General features: G+C 37.5%; 1 protein-coding gene across 1 annotated transcript; it reads left to right on the forward strand.

Annotated features, from left to right (window-relative positions):
- The first annotated feature begins 16708 nt into the window (after positions 1-16708).
- On the forward strand, positions 16709-17214 carry LOC138439729 (large ribosomal subunit protein uL14-like). Its single transcript, XM_069588825.1, has one exon. It carries the CDS (start codon positions 16729-16731, stop codon positions 17149-17151), a length of 423 nt encoding a protein of 140 aa, XP_069444926.1. The 5' UTR covers positions 16709-16728; the 3' UTR covers positions 17152-17214.
- The last annotated feature ends 3841 nt before the right edge of the window (positions 17215-21055 follow it).

Below are 21055 nucleotides of genomic sequence, written 5' to 3' on the forward strand. Positions count from 1 at the left end.
AGTATAGGCATTAGAAGAAAGAAAGGAGATTTTTCTGTTGTAGGGGACCCAGCAAGGATATATAGCAATGTGTTTTGTATTTCTCAAAGCTCTTGATTGTAGTAAACATAATTGAAAATCTGTTAACTACTAAATTTGTTTGAAAGTTTAACAGGAGTATGTAAATTTACTGTGGCTATCATTTGATTTTAAGTAAAGAAAATTTTTGTATATTCTCATAATCATATCTGATGCATGGTTTTATAAAAAAACAATTAGGAAAGAGCTCAATTTAGAATACCAGTTTTCTTTTATTAAAAGAAATGTTATATTTATGTAGATATAGGTACAGAATTTGGCAGTAACTTTCAGTCTTTAATAAGCAAAATAGTGTAGAAAGTTTCATCCACTGGTTTTTTCCATGAGTGAATTTGTAAGATTTTAAACTCTTCTTTGTTCTTTCCTACTTACATTGATGTTCTAGAACTGCATAAAGACCAAGGTTTGAAATAATATCTAAACTAAGACAGGAAAATTTATTTAGCTATGAAGGCTACATACGAGGAGAACAAAAGAACATATTCAGATTGAGTTATGGACACAGTAGGTTTGAATTGTCTAATTAAAGGAAGACTCTCTGCATTCACATTTCTTCTCTTTCACAATCCCTTGGATATCAGGATGTAATCTATATAATACAGAATTGGTTTTCTGATTCTTTTTTCTTTTTTAAATTGGAAGTTGATTGAGATTGAGAAAAACACCTGTATAAGTCATATCAGTAAGGAGAAAACGAATGAATAAAATTGCAGTTTTTCCAGTAGGACAAATTAAGTCATATTTTAATGCCAACCAAAGTTCCGATTACTAGATTAGCCAGTAAAATGATAAAAGTTTAAAAAGGTGGTAATATGCATTCCAATTTTAATATCCCAGAGCTCTGAGAATAATAATGGAAGAATGTTAGACCCAAAATCATAACACTGAGTTTTTACGATGTCCTGGGTTTCCTTAGTCACTGAATGATTCTGAATTTGTTTTTTTATTTGCATAATTATGCCCCTCATCATTTGATACATTAATACCAATTTTTTTGCATATATTAGATGAGATAATATATGTAAAGTTAAAGGCTCCCAGACAGAAAGAAAGAAGCTTCTTTAAGACATTTGTGTAGGGAAGTGAATTACATCTCTTTTGAACATCCTGATTATTAAAATTTGTTTTTCATTTCCAAAGTTGTTCTTATCTCAGGCCTTCAGCATTGGAATGATAGCATTTCATTGTATTTATCTTTTTCTATTATTTTGTATGACTTTTTTATTCATTACATTGCTTTCCTCTCAGAATATTTATAAACCAAGCTACTGAAAAGTTCAGTATAAGTAATACATCTATAACAATTTATTTTTATACTGCACTGATAGGAAGATGTGACTCCCACTTCTTGTATGAAAGATGATTATTTAGTACCTCAAACTTCTTCCATACTAATTATGAATGTACTCAGCAAATGAAATAAAGGTAGAAGTAATTTTTAAAAGTTTTAATCTGGGAATAGGCCAGAGAATGGGAAGAAATGAAATGAAGTTGTGGTGTTTTAAACTGTAAGTTTTTCTGTGTTTTTATAAACATCTTTTCACCTGCATATACTACTTTGGCAAAAATAAAATGTAGAAATAATATGAAAAATGAAAAAAAATTCTTTTCTATTTTAGAAAACTGCACTATTGATCAGGTTGCATAAACCCAGCACTTGAATTATTATGATATGAATCAGGCATTAATTATAGGACACTTGGCATGTTTGGAAAGGAGTGAAGACAATTGTGTTTATGACATTTATTTACACAAGGACAAAAATTGTTGTGGAGCTTCACTTATCAGTCTTATCTGTTTTTATCCTTAATCTATTCAGAAATAGTTTAAGGTGGAAGGAAGTATAGAGATATTTAACTCCCTTCAACAAATCATTTATTTATCACCTATTGTATGTGGTCTATTGTACTGTCCTGGGTATTAGAGATACAGAGATGCAAAGTCATGGTCCACAGCCCCTGGGAACTTAATAGAGAAAAATGCAAGGAACTGTGCAAGTTGCTATTTTGTCATCTATATTTCATGTTACCTTCAGAATCCCACAGAAAATCTGAACTGCTGTGTGATGGAAAGAGAAGGCCAAAGGGATACTGCAATAGATGAGATGGTTATTGAAATGGGAGAACTGACATTAGGGGGATAAGTAATCCCTGGAAAATGAGAAATTGACAAGCTATGTGAAGAATCAAGAGAAGACCGAGAACAGAACAGTCATTATTCCCCATTAATTACCTTTAAGATATCCAGGGGAAAAAACGAAGACCAGCATAGCTCATGGAGAATAAATCTAGGGAGGTACGAAAGGAAATCTAGGGATAGGCAGGGTCCAGGCTCTTTAGGACCATGGAGGCCTTGACAAGGACTTTTGATACTATTCTAGGGGATATGAAAAGACAGTGGGGAAGAATGGGTTAAGGTTTAGTGTTAATTTGAAAGATGACACTAACTGTAGTAAGGGGTCTGACTGGTGAAGAAGAATTTCAGTTGAAGGCATATTGCCGTTAGTCGGCTATACTGGTTAGGACTAGTAGGCTATACTGGTTAGGACAGTACAGCCGATCCTGTGATAACAAACACCTCCAATGTATCTGCGACTCATGGCAACAAAGGTTTATTTTTCACTCACACAGCATTTCTATTGTGGGTTGTTGTGTACGAAGCCCAGTTTCTGTGTACGAAGACCTCATCTTGGGCTGGGGTCCAGGCTGATGAAGCAAGCATATATTATCTGATACAATGTCAGTGACTGATTCTAAAAGGAAAAAAAAAGGGTAAAGCATCATTGTCTCTTAGAACTTATACTAGAGAGTGGCAAGTCTCACCTCTGCTCACATTTCATTTGCTCAAACAACCATTTGATGATGAAACCTGCCTTCAGTGGAGCCAGATTGTATAATTCTCTCCCAGGTTAGAGAAACGGATATTGATGAAAAACAGTGTTGTCTCCTGAACCAAACAAGAGATGGTGGTGGCTTCACTCAAGGTAAAGACCATGTGATAGAAATAAATGAAAATATTCAAGATATATATGTGGAAGTTGAGCTGAGAGGACCTGATGATGACTATGAGAGTAGAAGGAAAGAGCTGAGCCAAGAATGAATCTTTTAGCTTGAATATCTGTGAAGATAATAATAGGTTCATTAACTCTGGTGGTGAAAAGCCAAGATTAGAGAATGAAGGAAATATGGGTTAGATTCCATCATGTCTGAAAGATAACTAAAAGATCATTTTCTATCTATCTGTCCATTTATTTCTTCAGTTCTGATCTCTTCTCTGGCTCCACATTTAATATCTTACTTCAGAGTATGATTAGAATATGATATTTAAGGTCATGAGACAGAATGAGATCAGTAAAAGGACAGTTCATACAGACAAGGAAAGAGGACTCAGGAAAAAATGCCTGAAGCATGCCCAATTTACAGAGCACAGAGAGAGCAACTAGAAAAGAAAATTGAATTGTAGCTATCAGCTTAAAAGGGTGAAAACCAAAAGAAAACCAGAGAACAGTGTTTCAAAAAGAAAGAATAAGCCCAATGAGTGAAAATGCTACTGTAAGGTCCAGAAAAATGAGATCAGAAAATAAACCGCTGCGTTTAGCAACACAGAAGGTGTTGGCAACCGTGACAAAAGCATTTTCAGTGGTTTGGAGGGAAGCGTTTGATCTAGATAATGTGGATACATAAGACATTAGAAGACATAAACAAGCCCACAGGTGATATTTACATCCTTGAGATTGGATTAACTCATCCATAAACAGTATTTAGAGAGTGAAGGCAAATGGAGCAGAGTTTAGAAAGCTAAATTAAATGAGTGAAAGTTGCTCAGTCATGTCTGACTCTTTGCGACCCCATGGACTATACAGTCCATGGAATTCTCCAGACCAGAATGCTGGAGTGGGTAGCCGATCCTTTCTCCAGCAGATCTACCTGACCTGGAAATCAAACTGGGGTCTTCTGCATTGCAGGCCGAGCTACTAGGGAAGCCCCAGAAAGAAAGAGGATAATGTTTAAGAGGAAGGAAGAGGGAGATAGGGAGACAACAGAATTAAGAACATTTAAATAATATACTATCAGAAACAGAAAGAGTAGAAAGTTTCAGGAGAAAGAGAATAAATGAAAGTGTTGTAAGTGAATCACAATTAGATAATCAGTGGAACTGGTTATCAGTTTATATCAACTTAGTGACAGTACTTGCAGTTGGGTGAGGCAGAGCTCAACTTTGGCTGTGTTGGAGGGCAGAATTAGAACAGACTCTTAGCACAGATAAACGAGAAGAAGAAGCCAGCAAAAACTATCTTAATATTACAGGGAGGTAGAATATAGGGTCGAGTGACAATGGAACTAGCATCAAATGCCAACATAAGTTTCTTAAGTAAAAAAAAAAAGCTCTGATCTGGGTAGCATTGTTAAAGACGGCAAACCATGAGTCAGTTTTCAAGGGACTGATAAGTTTGCAGACAAGATTAGTGTAAGTAAGCTGTCGGTTCAGAGTAACTTTTTATATACTGAATTTTTCTAAAATAGTTTTTGTCCTTGCATTGCTCAAAACTGACTCACCCCATGGTACTCCATTCCTTTCCTCCCTCTGCTCATCCTATAATGCATCTTTATCCTGCCTAAGATGAATTTCATGCATCTGATAGTTCAGTGAGTTCCATCTAGACTAGAGCATAGGATTACAGATGATTGGACTCTAATTGCAGATAGTAAATTGAGACCATAGTGCAAAAATCACTGAAGAAATAAAGAGAAATGTATTGATTTGAGGTACTGAGTATGTCATAGGTGAGTAGGAGGAAGATGTACTTGGCATCTCAGCAGAGACTTAAAAGTAGAGATACAAGTAGAAGGAATTAAATAAAGAATAACCTTAGTGAGAGAGAGTTAAAAGGCACTGATATAAATTAAACATTAAAATTGAGTCAAATTTTCAATCAATTGATATTGAATGTAAATATTAAGGGATAGACCCTGAGACATGTATAAGTTAGATTATATGTAGAAAATATATGAAGAAAGGAGAGTATGAGCATAGAAATCCAACGATTATAATGAAAAATTATTATACACTATGGTATAGTTTATAACTAATAGAAAGTGTTTTAGAATTTAACAAGTAGAAAGATGAGAAAAGTAGCAGAAGTCCCCCTAGTTGGTTAAAACTCTGAAATCTATTTGCTTTATTCAAATTCGCCAAATAGTTACTTAATGGGAAATGAGTATGTATGAATGTCCAATAAAATAAAATGTAAATAATTTTTTATCTTGTAATCGAAATTGAATTTTAAATTTTAGAGGACATATCCTTTACTGGCAAGGAGTATTTTTCTGATCATAAAATATACTTTAAACAATACATCTGACAGTCCATTTTGTTACTTCTGTCCTCTCTGTGTTCTTTCTTGACCCCATGGACTATAGCCCACCAGGCTCTACTTACCCTACAATTCTCCAATACATCTGACAGTCCATTTTGTTACTTCTGTCCCCTCTTTGTTCTTTCTTGACCCCATTGACTGTAGCTCACTAGACTTCACTCACCCTGGAATTCTCCAGTCAAAAATACTGGAATGGGTTTCCATTCCCTTCTCCAGGGGATCTTCCCAACCCAAACCTGGGTCTCCTGCATTGCAGGCAGATTCTTTACCATCTGAGCCACCAGGGAAGCCCTGATACCATCAGTACAGTTCAACTCAGTTCTAACATTGTTAACCATGAGACAGCATCAGATTGCACAGGTGAAGGGCTCTCTCCAGCAAGACTTCCCTCCACTTCAGAGATCAGTTGGAAGCCCAGGTTGTCAGTCATGCTTCTGACCATGAGGCTACAGATTGGAGGTTCTCATGAGCGCCTGCCTGGGTTCAATTTGCCAAAGAGGCTTATAGAACTCAGGGAAGCCATCTACTCAGTAGATTACCAATTTATTGCAAAGGTTAGTAGAGAATAAGAATCAGCAGCCAGATGAAGAGACACATAGAGTGAGATTGCTAAAATGAGCTTTTGTCCTCATAGAGTTTGCAGCCCAGGACTATAGTATGGGAAGGGTTTTGGTTCCCCAACCTGAAAACTCTTCGAATCTGTCCTTTATTCATGGAGGCTTTTTTGGAGTTTTATGGAGGCTTCATTCATTACATAGGGATGTTTGGTTAACTCATGGGTCACTGGTGATTGATTCAACCTCTACTACCCACACCCTTACCCAGAAATCTGAGAGTAATTTTTTGGCAACTAGCTCCTTCCTTAGGTGCTTTCCAAAGCACCTAACCATCTTAACTTAAACCCACTTGCAGTGAAAGGGGCTTACTGTGAATAACAAGATACCCGTTTTATCTCCATGGGTCTGAAGCATCAAGAGACCAAATATTACAGCTAAAATTTCTCCCATTGCTCTTATCACTCAGAAAATTTCAGGAACTTGGGGAGCTATGAGCTAGAAATTGTGGATGAAGACCAAATATATATGAGATAATAATTTAAGTCATCTGAATGGCCAAAAGTTACAGTTCATATACATTACAATATCACAGTAACTACCTAATTACATTGAATTGAGTTTATTATAATAAATATATAATGTATGTAAATACAGATAATATATATAATATATTTATAACGCATTTGATTAGACTCAGAATTTAGATGAGATTCTTGTCAAAGCTAAACTATATACAAGTGCTATTCAGACCCTGTTAAGTGCTTGATGTGTACAACTTGAATTGTACCAGTTTGGTATGACCTGAAGTCTATGCTCATCTGATGCAACTAGAAAAAAGAAAACAGGTCAACTGTACATAAGGCAACTCCTGCCCATTTGTTACAGCTCTTGTACTTTATCTAAAGTGGACTCTTAGTCCACATTACTTTTACATACCTACAGTGCACAAATAGCTCAGAGATATAAACCATGGCACCAGTAATTAAGCACATCTTGGAATATTACTTTAGTGAGACCATGACTTGGCCAAATGGGTTCTAGTTTTCAAAGTGAATTTCAGTTCAGTTCAGTTGGTCAGTCGTGTCTGACTCTTTGTGACCCCATGGACTGCAGCATGCCAGGCCTCCCTGTCCGTCACCAACTCCTGGAGCTTACTCAAATTCATGTCCATTGAGTCAGTGATGCCATCCAACCATCCAACCATCACATCCTCTGGTGTCCCCTTCTCTTCCCGCCTTCAATCTTTCCCAGCATCACGTCTTTTCCAATGAGTTGAATCTTTGCATAGGTGGCCAAAGTATTGGAGTTTCAGCTTCAGCATCAGTCCTTCCAATGAATATTCAGGACTGATTTCCTTTAGGATGGACTGGTTGGATCTCCTTTCAGTCCAAGACTCAGGAGTCTTCTCCAACACCAGAGTTCAAAAGCATCAATTCTTCAGTGCTCAGCTTTCTTTAGTGACTTTATTTCCATGTAATAAAGTGAATTTATTTCCATATAATACACTGCTATCATTTTATCTTCCAGTGTGTTGTCCAATGTTTCAATTACTGCTATTTCAATGAAAATAAGCACATTATCTTCACAAAAATTCTCATTTTCAAAGCAAGCAAACCTCACCCATCTAAAACCAATCCCTTCATTTACCAGAAGCTGCCAGAGAATAAAAATAAAAAAGAATGGAAAGGAGGATTTGATATTTTGACATCCTACTTTACTCAAGATTCAAGATGACTAAAGATCTGACAGGAAATAAAACAGTTTTGAGAAGTTGGATAAGGTGACAAAATTGAATCAGATGATAACATTTACAGAAAGTAGCAACTTCTGTGAATGACCATTTATCAAAGTGGAATGACTAAGTTTAGTGATCATGTCCAGAATATAAAACACTGAAATAGTAGTAAATACACAGAAAAATTCTTACAAAGAAATATGAGATAATTTTTGGAAATATTTTTAATACATTATTTATTTCAGCATTTTGGGAAAGGGGTATCAGGAATAAACATCAGTGCTTTCACTACTTAAAAAAACAGTGCTTATGTGTGTTTTTTAATTAACCAGAATCTGCACATCTTATAAAAAATATATATGTATGTGTGTGTATGGTTTTACATTTTTATTTGCAACTGGTAGAAGTGTAGCCATCTATTTAAAGTTTACGAAAGTATGTCTTCGGTCAGTTTCTTGTTGTATACGTCCTGTGTGTCTGACACTGGAGAAACACCCAGAAACACACATACAAGCACATACACACACACACAAATAGCAAAATATCAGTTAACTAGAATTTTTTTTATTTTTCTTCCTCAATAAAAGAGATCCAAGAAAAATATTTTAAATTTGCTTTAGTAAATGAAATTTCTGTATCAGCAAAGGGTGATTTCTCTATGCACTAACTTTTACAATTCTAGGAATGTAAATATGTAAATTGACTTGATTAAATGGAGCTGGTCACATTGTTTTACATCACCTCTTTTTTTTCTTACAAGTCAGAGGAAAGAAAAATACCATAAAATTTGCCATTTCCTATCCAAACCAAGTGAAGAATATCATGGCAGTTCTTCAAGAAATGTGTGCTTTACCCAGATCAAAATATTAATAAAGCAAAACGTGGACAACAAAAAAATTATATAGAAGGGAAAATTGTTTCACAGAAAAACATGGACTTGCAAAGATTTCTTGGCTCTCCCAAACCTGCTGTGATAGCACCCATTTTATTTTCTTGATATGTGTCTCCTTTTAATCAATAGAACTTGGATTGCTCATATTTTATTCTGAAACCGCTTTCAGTCGACGATGATATAATGAAAACAGAAGGTAAGACTCCTTCTGAGTGTGTCTGCGTTACATAAAAACACCTCTGAAAGATTGAAAAGCTTCTCAAACCATCACAATAAAACAACAACATTGATGGAGTGAAAGGATGTGGTAGCAATTGAGGTTCAGGGAGACCTGCCTATGATCTCTTCAAATCACACTCAGATTACCTCTGCTGTTAGGTTGGACTCTGTTAGTAAGCAATCTTTATCAAGTTAGAAAGCATGCAGTGTAGTAGCTAAAGTCAAGGAGAACTTGGAAAATCATAAATCTATTTGCAACATATAAGCAAAACTTAATAAAAAGAATATAAAGAATGTCAGGTGCTTCTTTACCTCAAAAAATCAAAATGTTGCCATCTTTGGGCATCTGAGACAGGGACATTCTGAGCCACTCAGAGAGGAATAGCTCTGATCTCGGTCTGCAGGGCTGGAGAGTTTGACCTCAGGTAAAGAAAACACATGCTGCTTCTTGAGAGATTTTTGAGACTCTGCATGAGACCTTCTGGGACTTTCAGAAGGATCTTGACGAAATGTTTGAGTGTCCCTGAAAGACTGCAGAGATTGAAAAGTATCAAGGACTTTAACAAAAATCAACAGAAAGCAATCGAAACATCGACAATGGCAAAGAAAGATTTTCTTCAGTAATCCCATGAATGACACATTTCAAATCCCTCTTTGGCACCAGAGACCAGTTTAGTGAAAAGCAGTTTTGCCATGAACTGGGGTTGGGGAAAAGGTTTCATGGTGTTTCAAATGCATTACATTTATTGTGCACTTTATTATTATTACATCAGCTTCACCACAGGTCATCAGGCATTAGATCTCAGAGGCTGGGGACCCTGAATTAGAGGAATCTCTATGTTCAGAGAGCCTACCCATCCTTGATATTAACGGCAAGAGGCAGAGTCAACACAAAGTGTATATAGAAAGAGAACAAGCATATAAGTGACCTTCAGTTCCTAAGGTTCTGTTGACCTGAGTTTGAGCCCCAAATCATTTAGTATTGCAATCAGCAAGTCATGGAAAGACAGTTGGCTCAGGGTTTACAAAAGACATGGTAGATAAGTTGATGGCTTCTGTTGTTATGTTCTGAAGCTGATCAGCTTAGGGGCATTATTCATTATGAGGTTGTTGTTTTGTTTTGTTTTGTTTTGTTTCCCCCTAGCATTGAACTGTCTGTCCCTAGGTGGATTCCAATTTTCATGCGTGTTTTGGCCAGGATGAAGTTAAGGAATAAAAGCAAAAGCATGTGGGTTTACAACGCTGAGGTTTATTGTAGAACAGGAGACAAAGGACAATGAATAAGTTGTAGAACTTCATCGCATGTAAAATACTGGCCAACAAGGTAACAGAGGCTTGCTCATGCATTTCAATAGGAAGGAGAAGAGAATGAGGATCAGAAAAAGGAGGAGGAGGAAAGGGAGAGAGAAAGAAGAAAAGAAGGAGGAGGTAAGATTTGATCTGTCAGAAGAAAAGAGTTATCAGAACTGGTTATATGGGGAGGGAATATGATTTCTTTATGAAAGACAATGCCAATTGGGAAGCAGGGCAAAGGTTTTGGTCTCCATGCCATTAATAAATCTATCCACTATGATTTCCTGATTAGGAAGTAGTATAACAAGTAAACTCCTAGAAGAGTCATAGGATAATAGCTTCTCAGTGTGAATTGGGAACTTAGAGGTCAACAAGTTTAATCTCCTGTTAGATGCTGTGTACCTGTCAGAAAATAAGTAGAAGTTTAGTTATTGGAATGAAGAAAATTCTGTGATGTATTAATATCATCTTCTTAATGATTAAATTACAAAGTGATTCATTCAAATAAAGAAGATGCCTTCCTTATGAAAGTCTCAAGTTGCATAAATTAAAAATATCATGGTAAAGTGAGAAATATTTGACCAAGTTCTATGTCTGTCAAAATAATCAAGAACTCATTTGCTACTCATTAGGTCCACTTTTTTTATGGATTATCTTTGTAGAAAATTCACATACCATAAATCCAACCTAACTAGTCACTCAAGGAAGCCCCAACTCAACATAGCATATAAATTAAACCTGCTTTGAAAAGGATACATTGCCCACTCGACTGGAGATGTGATTCTGCAATGTAAACTAATTAAAAGAGAATACAGTGGCTGAACAATTCTTGCAGCAACGGCACAAAAGGTAAAATAGTCATTCTCGATATTAGAATATCATGGAAGGGAATTTAAGTTCTGTGATCAGAATTTAAACTTTACATAACACAATTGTGAACTTAATACCACTAAACATCTACTAAAATTTAGCTAAAAGAAACTAGGTTTGGGGAGAATCTTTTGAGTGCTACTTTATACAACCATTCTGCTGCTGTTGTTTAGTTGCTCAGTGGTGTCCAACTCTTTGCAACCCCATGGACTATAGCCCACCAGGCCCCTCTGTCCATGGGATTTCCCAGGTAAGAGTACTACAGTGAGTAGCCATTTCCTTCCCCAGGGGATCTTCCTGGACAGGAACTGAACCCATGTCTCCTGCATTGGCAGGCAGATTATTTACCTTTGAGCCACCAGGGAAGCCTGAACCATTCTGCTAGATTCTTACTTATGACCACTAGGTTGGCCAAACACACAAGGGCAGGTGCTGGTTGTCAGCTGTGTTTTGATTAGCCCCAACTTGCCCCACCGCATCCCCATTAGACTCTAGCCAAACACACACACACAATGACTCACATGTGTTACATACGCTGAGTTGATTTTACCGATTGTGCTTTGGCATAAGGACATGGAAGTCTATATTAAAAGTTAGAATCTTGCTGCTAGAATTATGGTGGAAAAGCTACTTTAGTTGAAAGTATTTTCTTTATGAAGATTCTTGGTAGAAATTTCTTTATCATCTTAGTATCATCAACACATATCTTTTCCAGTTGATTCCAACTCTTCTCTCTTTTGAACACTACAATATATATATAACTGATTACTTTTGTCTTCTGGTACCAGATGAAAGAAAGTGTACAGTTTACTAAAGTTCCATTGCTAGCAACTAAAAAAATGTCATGGTATACATTTTGTATCAGCCTTAATTCTGATTCTGTGTGATATTTCAGCCTGTGTTTGTTCTCTGTGTCCTTTTCATTTGTTCCAAATGTTGGAAATTTTGCTTCATTTTATCTAATGTATATTTTATTTACATTAAACACTTTTGTCAATCTACTTTAATCAAGATTTTTGAGCTAAAATGAGAGATGGAAAGCCAGAAGCTTTTCTAAAAGAACATTTTTGATTTTTCAGGATAGAGATTGGGCATAATGCATAATGCAACTTCCAGTATATAGCAATATCAATAGTATATATCAAGTATAAATTTAACTAGGAAAACATATTCAATTGAGAGCTTTCCATTGCTTCATAATGAATTTAGATACTTAAAGAAGAACTTCAGTCAACAAAGCACTTTGGAAACCTAATTTTTACTCAGTATAATTAAATTAGAAGTAAATGTGTAGCTTTCTACACCATACACAAAAATAAACACAAAATAAATAAAAGACTTAAATATAAGACCTGGAACCAATAAACTTTGAGAAGAAAACACAAGCAGTATGCTCTTGGACACTGGACTTAGTGATAACTTTTTGGCTATATCTCCTCAAGCAAGGGAAACAAAAAGAAAAAATAAGTAAATGAGGCTTCATCAAACAAAAAAACTTTTGCACAGTAAAAGAAACCATCAATAAAATGAGGAGAGCTACTGAATGGAGAAGATATTTGCAAATGCTGTTTCATAAGTTGTTTCCCAGGGGAGTAAGCGTTCTCCATTCTGACACCATTCTGTAGATTATATATGTCATTGAACAGTTAAATATAAGATGGGAGAAAGTGAAAGGCAAGTTTCTCACTACTGGAGTGGGAGGTTACATATCAGTTCAGTTCAGTCGCTTAGTCATGGCCGACTCTTTGTGACCCTGTGGACTGCAGCATGCCAGGCTTCTATGTCCATCACCAACTCCCGGAGCCTACTCAAACTCACGTCCATCACTTTGGTGATGCCATCCAACCATCTCATCCTCTGTCATCCCCTTCTCCTCCCACCTTTAACCTTTCCCAGCATTAGGATCTTTTCCAATGAGTCAGTTCTTTGCATCAGGTGGCCAAAGTATTGGAGTTTCAGCTTCAGCATCAGTCCTTCCAATGAATATTCAGGACTGATTTCCTTTAGGATGGACTGGTTGAATCTCCTTGCAGCTAAAGGGACTCTCAAGAGTCTTCTTCAACACCACAGTTCAAAAGCATCAATTCTTCAGCACTCAGCTTTCTTTATATTCCAACTCTCACATCCATACATGACTACTGGAAAAACCATAGCTTTGGCTAGATGGACCTTTGTTGGTAAAGTGATGTCTCTGCTCTTTAATATTGCTTTCTAGGTTGGTCATAACTTTTCTTCCAAGGAGCAAGAATCTTTTAATTATTGAACAGTTAAATATAAGATGGCAGAGGATGGAAGGCAATTTTCTCACTAATGGAGGGGGAGAATACAGATAAAGGGAATGAATCATATAATAATGAATTAGAGCTGGAAACATCAATATGAACTCAGGTTCTGCTTAATAAAGATGCATATGTTACATATAGAAAAATGTATGCATATATATGTATTAATATATACCCAAATAGTTGCGACTCTTGTCAGCTGAAAGGGTCTGGAAGTAAAAATATCCCAGTAGCAGTGAACATCTTAGAATGCAGATTGTGGCTAATAGTGTTCTCCAAGAAAAACGGGATCAATGTTCCTTGGAGAATCTTCAGTGCCAGAAAATGAGGAATTATTAAACAAAACAAATATAATGAGACTATGTCAGAGGGACACAAGAACCAGCTGAAAGAGCTCCCAGTAGCCAAAGATAGAACAATTTCAGCAACAAAACAAAGCAGTGTTGAATTATAACCCAAATTATAAAATAAATATCTATGAGTTCATGCTGATATATATTTTAAAAAAAATTGAATAAGTCTATGGGGAGAAGGGGCAACTCTAAGGAGAATTCCAGATACTTTATGTACATATTCTGACTTCAAGAAGCATAACTCCCCACTTGTTAGTGTGGTTTGCACATAGAGACTTCCCTTCAAATAGGGCATACGTGTTCAGTTACTCAGTCATGTCAAACTCTTTGCAACCCCATAGACTGCAGCCCACCAAGCTCCTCTGTCAATGGAATTCTTCAGGCAGGAATATTGGAGGTGGTTGCTGTTTCCTACTCCAGGAGATTTTCCCAATCCAGGGATTGAACCCATATCTCTTGTGTCTCCTGCATTGGCAGGCAGACTCTTTACCACTGAGCCACCTGGGAAGCCCTACAACAAGGAAAGGGAAAACAAAGTAACTTTACAGTGAAGAAACATGACAGCCACTCCTTCAGACAGATAACCAACGTTAACCTCAACAGTGGTGAGTCCTGTTGATGTACATACTCTTGATATGATGTGATGAAAATGGTACTTTACTTCTGTAATCTTCCTCCCAAGAAAATATAACCTAAGTTTAATAATAAGCCCAACAAATCCCAATTAAGGAACTTTCTACAATGTTCTTGACAGTACTCATCAAAACTGCTAAGATCATCAAAAAAGGGAGAGCCTGAGAAATTGACTCACAGCTAAGAGAAGCCCAAGGACACATGGCAACTAAATGTAATATGGTATCCTGGATAGGCTCCTGGAACGTAAAATAGTATTAGGTGAAAATTAGAAAATCTGACTGTAGTATGGACTTTAATAATAATGAGTTAATATTGGTTTGTTAATTGTAACAATAATCTACCTGCCAGTGCAGGAGATCCAAGATATGTGGATTTGATTCCTGGATTGGGAAGATCCCCTGAAACAGGAAATGGCAACCCACCTAGTATTCTTGCCTGAAAAATTCCATGGACAGAGAAGCATGCTGGACTACAGTCCATGGGGTCACGAGTCAGACATGACTTGGCAACTACACAACAATGTCCAATATTTGGGGGTAAAACAGACATAGATATGTCATATGTTGGGGGTAAATTCATTAAAGATACTCAAAGAACTGTGCAGCTCATGAGTTCACATGGATAAGAACTTATTAACTTGTTTTATACTGGAAAGAGATCTGGCACCATGGAAATCCTTCCAAATGATGGGTCCCCTCTGAGGAGGCTCTGCTAGTTATGCTTGCCAAGAAAAAAACCTTGTCGAGGTTTCATGGCGGTTGATGGTGTGAGATGTGATGCTGAGTGCCGAATAATTGATGCTTTTGAACTGTGGTGTTGGAGAAGACTCTTGAAAGTCCCTTGGACTGCAAGGAGATCCAACCAGTCCATTCTGAAGGAGATCAGCCCTGGGATTTCTTTGGAAGGAATGATGCTGAAGCTGAAGCTCCAGTACTTTGGCCACCTCATGCAAAGAGTTGACTCATTGGAAAAGACTCTGATGCTGGGAGAGATTGGGGGCAGGAGGAGAAGGGGACGACCCAGGATGAGATGGCTGGATGACATCACTGTCTCGATGGACGTGAGTCTGAGTGAACTCCGGGAGATGGTGATGAACAGGGAGGCCTGGTGTGCTGTGATTCATGGGGTCGCAGAGTCGGACACGACTGAGCGACTGAACTGAACTGAACTGATGGTGTGAAAACAAGGATAGGCAGCCAGGAGAACGTTCTGAGTACTCAGGATGCAACTCACATTTTCTGTCCACAAAAATACTTCTAAGAAAATGAGCATGGTGAGTTCAGATATCTGCTCAATTCTGACATGAGTAGGCAAATTTCTCTGAATCTCCACTCTTTACTCAGATCACCATAAAACCAGAATAGCTCATTTAGAATAAACAGAGAGCTTCTCAACCCTGCTTGCATATTAGAATCCACTCTGGAACTTCTAGATGACCATGCCTGGGGCCCACCTATCACCAGTCAGAATCTCTGATGGGGATGGGGCAGGAGCACAAGGATAAACAGTTGTTTAAACCACCCAGGTGATTCTAAAGTGCATATAGGATTGAGAGCGCATGTGGTAGATAAAGTTTTAAAACTTTGTGAACCTTAATCTTCTGGAAGTGAAGCTGCTGTATGGGAAATGCATATAGGATTTTGCCTGATCCTAACATGCAACTTTTTAAGCTTTTACAACTTTCAATTAAAAGAAGGAAAAAAAGAAAAAATAAATAAAACACCCAGAAGCATATAAGAAAAGCAGGGAAAATGCTCTGGGATTATTCTCACATCGTATGGAAGAGTGAACTTAAAAAATACTTTATTTAAAATTCTCTCCCTTTTGTTTCTTTTGTTTGTTTGTTTACTTGTTTTTCATTTCTGGCCATAATTAGGCAGAGACACGTTTCTGACTTGTAAGAGTGAAAGACCAATCAGGGCTGGAGCTACAGAGCCAGGACAGAACCTGGGAAAGTAAGAGGGACAGTGTACCTCACTCTTTAAATTCATTCCAGCCAGCGCTTATCCCTCAGGTACTCTGTGTGCTCAGTGACTCCCTTATCCCTGACATCACTGTGTTCCAAATGTAAAAATTATAGGTCAGTTGACTCTTGAAAGTCCCTTGGACTGCAAGGAGATCCAACCAGTCAATCCTAGAGGAAATCAGTCCTGAATATTCATTGGAAGGACTGATGCTGAAGCGGAAACTGCAGTACATTGGCCACCTGATGCAAAGAACCGACTCCTTGGGAAAGACCCTGATGCTGGGAAAGATTGAAGGTGGGAGGAGAAGGGGAGGACAGAGGATGAGATGGTTGGATGGCATCACCGACTCAATGGACATTAGTTTGAACAAGCTCCGGGAATTGGTGATGGACAGGAAAGCCTGGTGTGCTGCAGTCCATGGCGTCTAAAAGAGTCAGACATGCTTTTTTGTTCCTTTCTGGCCTTCAAGATGTCGAAGCAAGGACATGGTGGGTCCTCTGGTGCGAAATTCCGGATTTCCTTGGGTCTTCCGGTTGGAGCCCTGATCAACTGTGCTGACAACACAGGAGCCAAAAATCTGTATATCATCTCTGTGAAGGGGATCAAGGGACGATTGAATAGACTTCCTGCTGCTGGTGTGGGTGACATGGTGATGGCCACAGTCAAGAAAGGCAAACCAGAGCTCAGCAAGAAGGTACATCCAGCGGTGGTAATTCGACAACGAAAGTCATACCGGAGAAAAGATGGTGTGTTTCTTTATTTTGAAGATAATACAGGGGTCATAGTAAACAATAAAGGCGAGATGAAAGGTTCTGCCATCACAGGACCAGTTGCAAAAGAATGTGCAGACTTGTGGCCCAGGATTGCATCCAATGCTGGCAGCATTGAGTGATTCTTTGGTGTATTTGTAAAAAAAATAATAATTATTTGCTCCCCCAAAAAATAAAAAATAAAAGAGTCAGACATGACTGAGCTTCTGAACTGACTATGAAGATAACAAAAAGTCCTCAGGCACAGGTTTCCAGGAATCACCAAGCAGCACTGAGGTATTAGATTTAAGTAAATATAAAACCTTAACTCTCCAAGACAAATATTCAAGAAGAAAGAGAGGTGATTTATGACTTTCAACTTTAGGCAGAATGAGAATTTAAAAATATTTTTAAAAGCCTTTGAAAGTGTGACACTTTTGACTCTACACAGTTTATTTCATTGATGGCTTGTTTCTGTGATATTTTCTTAGAAAACAGTGTCATAAATAAGCAATCAGATGAGACACTAAATGAAGCTATATCTTTAAAGCTTCATACAGGTGAGAATAGAGCTTATTAATATGTACATCTTACTTTAACACCTGCTTTTTTAAGATAAATAGAATTAGGCTATCACAAATGGTATCTAAAAGTTATTAGCTTAATAATTTTCAGAAATCATTAAATAGAGTATGATATAGCAAAGGGAGTATTTTATCAAACCAGTGACCCTTCTAGTCCTGTGGGAGATTCACAGGGTCTTTAAATGCAACCTATGAGAGTGTGTTTAGCCAAGTAAAAGAACCACTAATTATCTGTAAACTCACAGTGATCTTTAAACTTTCAAAGTAAGTGTTTCTCAGGGGGACATTTGCCCTTCTAGCTCCAGATGTTCTAAAAACTGTAGCAAACTACAAGTCATCAGGATCTCCTCTGAGAAGTTTGTTAACTTTGGGTTAATATCAGTTTAGGATAAATCTCATTAGGAATGTCTTCATTCCTCTCTACTAGGTACTAATTATATTCAATCAGTTATAAAATATCTCAAAAAATAAGACATTTTCTTTCTCCTCAGTGCATTAGATTGATTTTTTTTTCTGCCCAATAATATAAAAACCCATTATCCACTACCACCCAGTGTCCAGCTCTCAATAAATATTTTATGAATTAATCAAGGTCTGCAAAAATAAATATATTGCTAACCCCAGCTCAAAATATCTTAATCCAAATTCAGCAATTGAACAATTAAACAATTATGAAGCATCTGCTACTTGCCAGCCACTGTGCTAGGTTCTAAGAACACAGAATTGAATAAGAGTTAAGGGAATGGCTACCCACTCCAGTATTCTTGCCTGGAGAATTCCATGGACACAGGAGCCAGGCGGGCTACAGTCCATGGGGTCACAAAGAGTTGGACAAGACTGACCAACTAACTCTATACTTTATTAACCAATTTCAGAAAATAGACTGCTTTTCATAAGAAATTCATAATATTTCATAATGGCTAAATAGCTGATTGCAAATGAATATTTCATATGCCTAATTTCAACGGAAGCTCAATTTATTTCTACTTACCTCAGAAAAGGACAATTGAGAAAATATTAGAACTGCTCATAAGCAGTTTGATTAATCTATCACCAATGCCAGTATAATGTGCTGATTAAAATGAAGCCTCTGAGGGAATTCCTTGATGGTCCAGTGGTTAAGACACCTCACTTTCAATGACCAAGGCTCAAGTTGGATCCCTGGTCAGGGAACTGAGATCCCACAAGCAACATGGTAACCCAGTCAAAAGAAAAAATAAAGGTAAACATCTGAGTTCCACTTCTGGCTTCTTTGCTGGCTGTGTGGTTTTGGTATTTGTAAACTGCAATTTCCTAACTTGTAAGCTTGGGAAATACTGATAGTGTCTCATAGAGTCATTGTGACAATGAAACTGGATCATCTAAATCTGAAACAGATTAAACACTTAGTAAAAGCTACTAATATTAGATTCAGTGGTGGGGCCAGCTTTATAAGACAAGATAGAGACTCAAAGTGGTGATTTCTTTGCAGGTAGATAAAACCAGTTTGAGACTGTGTTTACGGAGCAATTTACATAAGACTGAGAAAAATGTCTTGGGTCTTTGTGTGCATCAAAGAACGGGGAGAAAATGGATGCATCTTGTGGGAATCTAAGGTGCCACCAGACTTTTGATTGTTGTCTCCATTAGTGTTTATTACTTTTTGTTACCACTTCAGAAGGAGTAAGGAAAATGTCACAGTAAACTCTGTTGTCACATTTTCCAGTTGCTTAATATTGTGGAAAGAGAACTGATGATTGAACATAAAAATGACTCCCTTCACACTGTGAATTTAAATGAAAATTTGAAATTTCATCTAAATTCTAGGCATATGAGAAGCTTCAGTAGGACATCTCACTGCTAGCATTCATTCATTCATTCATTCACTTGCCCAAGTATTCATTTACATATGGTGAAAGTTGCTCAGTCCTGTCTGACTCTTTGTGACCTCATAGACTATATAGTCCATGGAATTCTCCAGCCAGAATAGTGGAGTGAGTAGCTGTTCCCTTCTCCACGGGATCTTCCCAACCCAGGGATCAAACCCAGGTATCCCACATTGCAGGTGGACTCTTGACTAGCTGAGCCACAAGGGAAGCCCCCATTTACATATAAAAGAGTAATAATGTTCATGAGGAACTTTTTTGAGAAACACATATTTTTGTCTCACACTAGCTTCCCTGGTGGCTCAGAGGTTAAAGCATCTACCTGGAATTCTGGAGACCCGGGTTCAATCCCTGGGTCAGGAAGATCTCCTCGAGGAGGAAATGGCAACCCACTTCAGTACTCTTGCCTGGAGAATCCCATGGAGGGAGGAGTCTGATAGGCTACAGTCCATGGGGTCTCAAAAAGTAGGACACGACTGAGCGACTTCACTTCACTTCACTTCAGTGCTACTAACAGTGGTCAAATTAAAACTGAATTTTGCAAAATGAGGTTTTAAAAAGGTTCTTTTTAAACCTCCTGCAGAGACAAGAAACAGTCAGGTTGCTGAGTAAGTTATTTCCTGAAAAATAAGAAAAGATAATGATAAGTCTATGTCAGTCAGCAGGTAATTCCATCAATGACCTTGTGTGATTACATGCAGTGGGGAGCAGTAACAGTATAGAATTTTAAATTAAACATAGAAAATCAACCTATGATTTTCCTGAGCATTTCTGGAATACTTAATAATTAAATTTAAATGGTGAGATGGGAAGGGCAAAACCAATGAGAAACCACAAATTGCAATTTAAAATTATTAACTGCATTGCAGGCTTAAATGTGGTCTGTGCTATGTGTCCTGTAGCATAGGGAAGTCTTTCATGAGATCACATCACTGCAGCAGTTATCTCCTGTTTTCACTCTATAATTGTTTAATCATTTTGCCAGTGTCTAAAATATACATACATTTATTTAATTTTAATGTGTCAATGGTGTCTTGTCATTCATTTCTGAGCCCTGTTGACTTAAAAGGTACTCAGAAGCTAAAAGCTGAGAGTTATGCTTTAATCGGCAGAAATTTTTAGGACTTTAAGACTGGGAGGCAACATCTCAAGTAATCCTGTGAGAACTTCTCTGAGGAGGCAAGAGGGGGAACCAGGTTATACAGAAGTTTTGCAACAAAGGGAAGGTAGTCTAAATGTTTTTGGTAAATTTAAAAAAAAAAAAACAACAACAAAGCTGGTAAAGAATCTGCCTGCAGTGTGGGAGACCTGGACTAGATCCCTAGGTTGGGAGGATCCCCTGGAGAAAGGAACAGCTACCCACTCCAGTGTTCTGGCCTGGAGAATTCCATGGACTCTATAGTCCATGGGGTTGCAAAGAGTCAGATAGGACTGAGCAACTTTCACTCACTCAAATATCCCAAGTTAAGAAATTTAGGGCTTTTCTATGTATGAGAAGATGCAAGAGTGTGAGCTCTCAGAAACCATTCCTTTCATATGCATCTCAGCTATCTGGGGCCAATATCCTGTGTTTCCCAGGGCTCACCATAGAAGGTGGT

Source organism: Ovis canadensis, chromosome 4, assembly GCF_042477335.2.
Source record: "Ovis canadensis isolate MfBH-ARS-UI-01 breed Bighorn chromosome 4, ARS-UI_OviCan_v2, whole genome shotgun sequence".
NCBI lineage: Eukaryota > Metazoa > Chordata > Mammalia > Artiodactyla > Bovidae > Ovis > Ovis canadensis.